Here is a 2,265-nt window from a genome sequence, read left to right on the forward strand (position 1 = left end):
CACCCCTGCTCCTCCTTACTACCTCTCCCCGCGTGCCTTGCCGATCGTGGATTTGGGCGGGAGGTGGGGAGAAGGTGCGGCATGTGGAATGTGGATGCAGGCGGATCGGGCAGCGGCGAGCGTGAGGTGGGGAGGAGGTGCGGCGCGCAGCGTGTGTGGAGCCGTGAACAGGGCCAGTACACGGGCACAGGCCACACACGATGTCAGCACACAGATACAGCTCACGCGCGTCTCGGCCACTTTCTTACCTTTTTGCCCTTCTTGCCGTCATCTTCCATCTCTCACCTTCGGAGTCTCCTCCTCCTGCGGTCCTGGGTGGCGGATGACGAGCCAGTCTCCGGGATCCTGGAATAAAAGGAGGGAAAAGTGTCGGAAACAAGAACTTTCTGAACTGTCTGCAGCAACCAATCAGACGCTCTGATGTCCATATATGGTATTAAATGTAGTAGAAAGCCAGCCACCGGGCAACACAGACAGTTCATTGTGCAGGAGTTCCCATACATAACATGAATCGGCTTCACGTGCTGGAGAAATCCCGGGCGCCGGGGCGTCACAGTGCCCACCCTGGAAGTGTGTGAAGGCCGAACTGTCTGTGTTGTCCATAGCAACCTATCATTTAGTTTATACCAAAATAGACAGAACGGCGGGGGGCGGGGGCAAGAGCCGACATACACACACTGGGGATGACGAGCGGCGCAAACGATGATAAAAATGGGGGAGAGGTAATAATGTGACACCCAGCAGTGATAATGGGGGGCAGATATTACTGTGACAACCAGCATTGATCATAGGGGGGGCAGATATTACTGCGACACCCAATTAGGGGACAGATATTACTGTGACACCCAGCATTGATCATGGGGGGACAGAAATGACTTTGACACCCCACAGTGATAATAAGGGGACAGATATTACTGTGACAAACCCAGCAGTGATCATGGGGGGACAGATATTACTGTGACACCCAGCAGTGATCATGGGGGGTCAGATATTACTGTGACACCCAGCACTGATAATGGGGGGGACAGATATAGCTGTTACAGACAGAGAGAGCTGCCACAGGGGGACAGACATCAGAGTGACACTCACCCCAGTGTCAGGCGTTCCTTCTCTCTGTCAGGCCCGGCAGGCCCCCTCTGCTCTCAGCTGCCATGTTGGGTGTATCCTTCCCAGCATGCCCCGCGCCGGGCCCTCAGTGTGAGAGAAAGAGAGGCGGGGACTCCGTGAGCAGTGACGGGCGTGGTCGACGCCTGGGAAACCGGCGAGGGGCGGGTCAACTACGTTTGAAAGCTGGGGAGGGCGTGGCCTTTGGGTCACTGTACCTGGAGGACCGAAGTCACCAGAAGGAAAAGCCTTACTTCAGGTACAGCGACGCTCCATCTCCAAATACACTCTATGATATATCAGTGAGAGGGCGGAGTCTTCCGCACCGTTAACGCCGCCATCTTGGTGGAGGCAGCCAAGGAGGTGAGTAGATCTGTGTGTGTTGTTTGTGTGCATCTTTGTTATCGCTGCTCCCCTTCCCTTACAGGGGCTGTGTGGGGTGATTGCAGCGGGTGGAGGGGGAGGACTTCCAGGGTGGAAGGGACACTACAGAAGTCAGGCCAAGGGAGATTTGTAGGGGTCCCTGACTAAGAATAGACCCAGCATGTCCTCTCCTGTTATGACATCAGCATTGTAATAGGAATACATACTGGAGTTGTCTCTGATAATACAATCACAGCTTGCTAGAAAAAAAAATCACTTTTATGTAGTGGGTGTTACCGCCGTATCCGTGGCGATACTGGCTACCGTGCCGGTACTGAAGCCGACGCTGTAAAAAGGCGACGAGGTCCCAGCAGCCTTCCTGTGAACTGCGGCGCCTGATTACAGCACCGACCGCACATCTCCTCCTTCCTGAAACCACGCTGCCTGCAAGACGGACCGACCCTGCACAGCCCCCCTCCTGAGACCCAGCACAGCCCTCCTGAGACCCAGCACAGCCCTCCTGAGACCCAGCACATCTTCCTAGAACCACGCCGCCTGCAAGACTGACCGGGTCCCCTCCTGATACCCCGCACATCCCCCGAGACCCCGTGCAGCCCTCCTGAGAGCCTGCACATCTTCCCATAACCACGCCGCCTGCAAGACTGACCGGGTCCCCTCCTGATACCCAGCACATCTCCCCCCCGAGACCCCGCGCAGCCCTCCTGAGAGCCTGCACATCTTCCTAGAACCACGCCGCCTGCAAGACTGACCGGGTCCCCTCCTGATACCCAGCACATC

At 56.5% G+C, this 2,265-nt stretch overlaps 2 protein-coding genes across 5 annotated transcripts in view; one reads left to right on the forward strand and one right to left on the reverse strand.

Moving 5' to 3' along the window:
* The window catches only part of CCM2 (CCM2 scaffolding protein), a 25,552-nt gene extending 25,218 nt beyond the window's left edge, over positions 1–334 (reverse strand). For 2 of the 4 annotated variants that reach the window (XM_018574357.1, XM_018574355.1), the window contains exon 1: positions 249–334. In XM_018574357.1, coding sequence (XP_018429859.1) covers positions 249–278 — 30 coding nt within the window. In that variant the 5' untranslated portion in view covers positions 279–334. The remainder of the gene's footprint in view (positions 1–248) is intronic. The other 2 variants (XM_018574356.1, XM_018574354.1) reach the window with 1 other exon arrangement.
* A 1,109-nt stretch (positions 335–1,443) lies between these two features.
* The window catches only part of ANAPC15 (anaphase promoting complex subunit 15), a 3,600-nt gene continuing 2,778 nt past the window's right edge, over positions 1,444–2,265 (forward strand). Inside the window, exon 1 of the mRNA XM_018574359.1 lies at positions 1,444–1,467. The gene's annotated coding sequence lies outside the window, so the exon portion shown is untranslated. The remainder of the gene's footprint in view (positions 1,468–2,265) is intronic.

This window comes from Nanorana parkeri, unplaced genomic scaffold (genome assembly GCF_000935625.1).
Source record: "Nanorana parkeri isolate BGI_ZX_2015 unplaced genomic scaffold, ASM93562v1 scaffold2897, whole genome shotgun sequence".
NCBI classification, from domain to species: Eukaryota; Metazoa; Chordata; class Amphibia; order Anura; family Dicroglossidae; genus Nanorana; species Nanorana parkeri.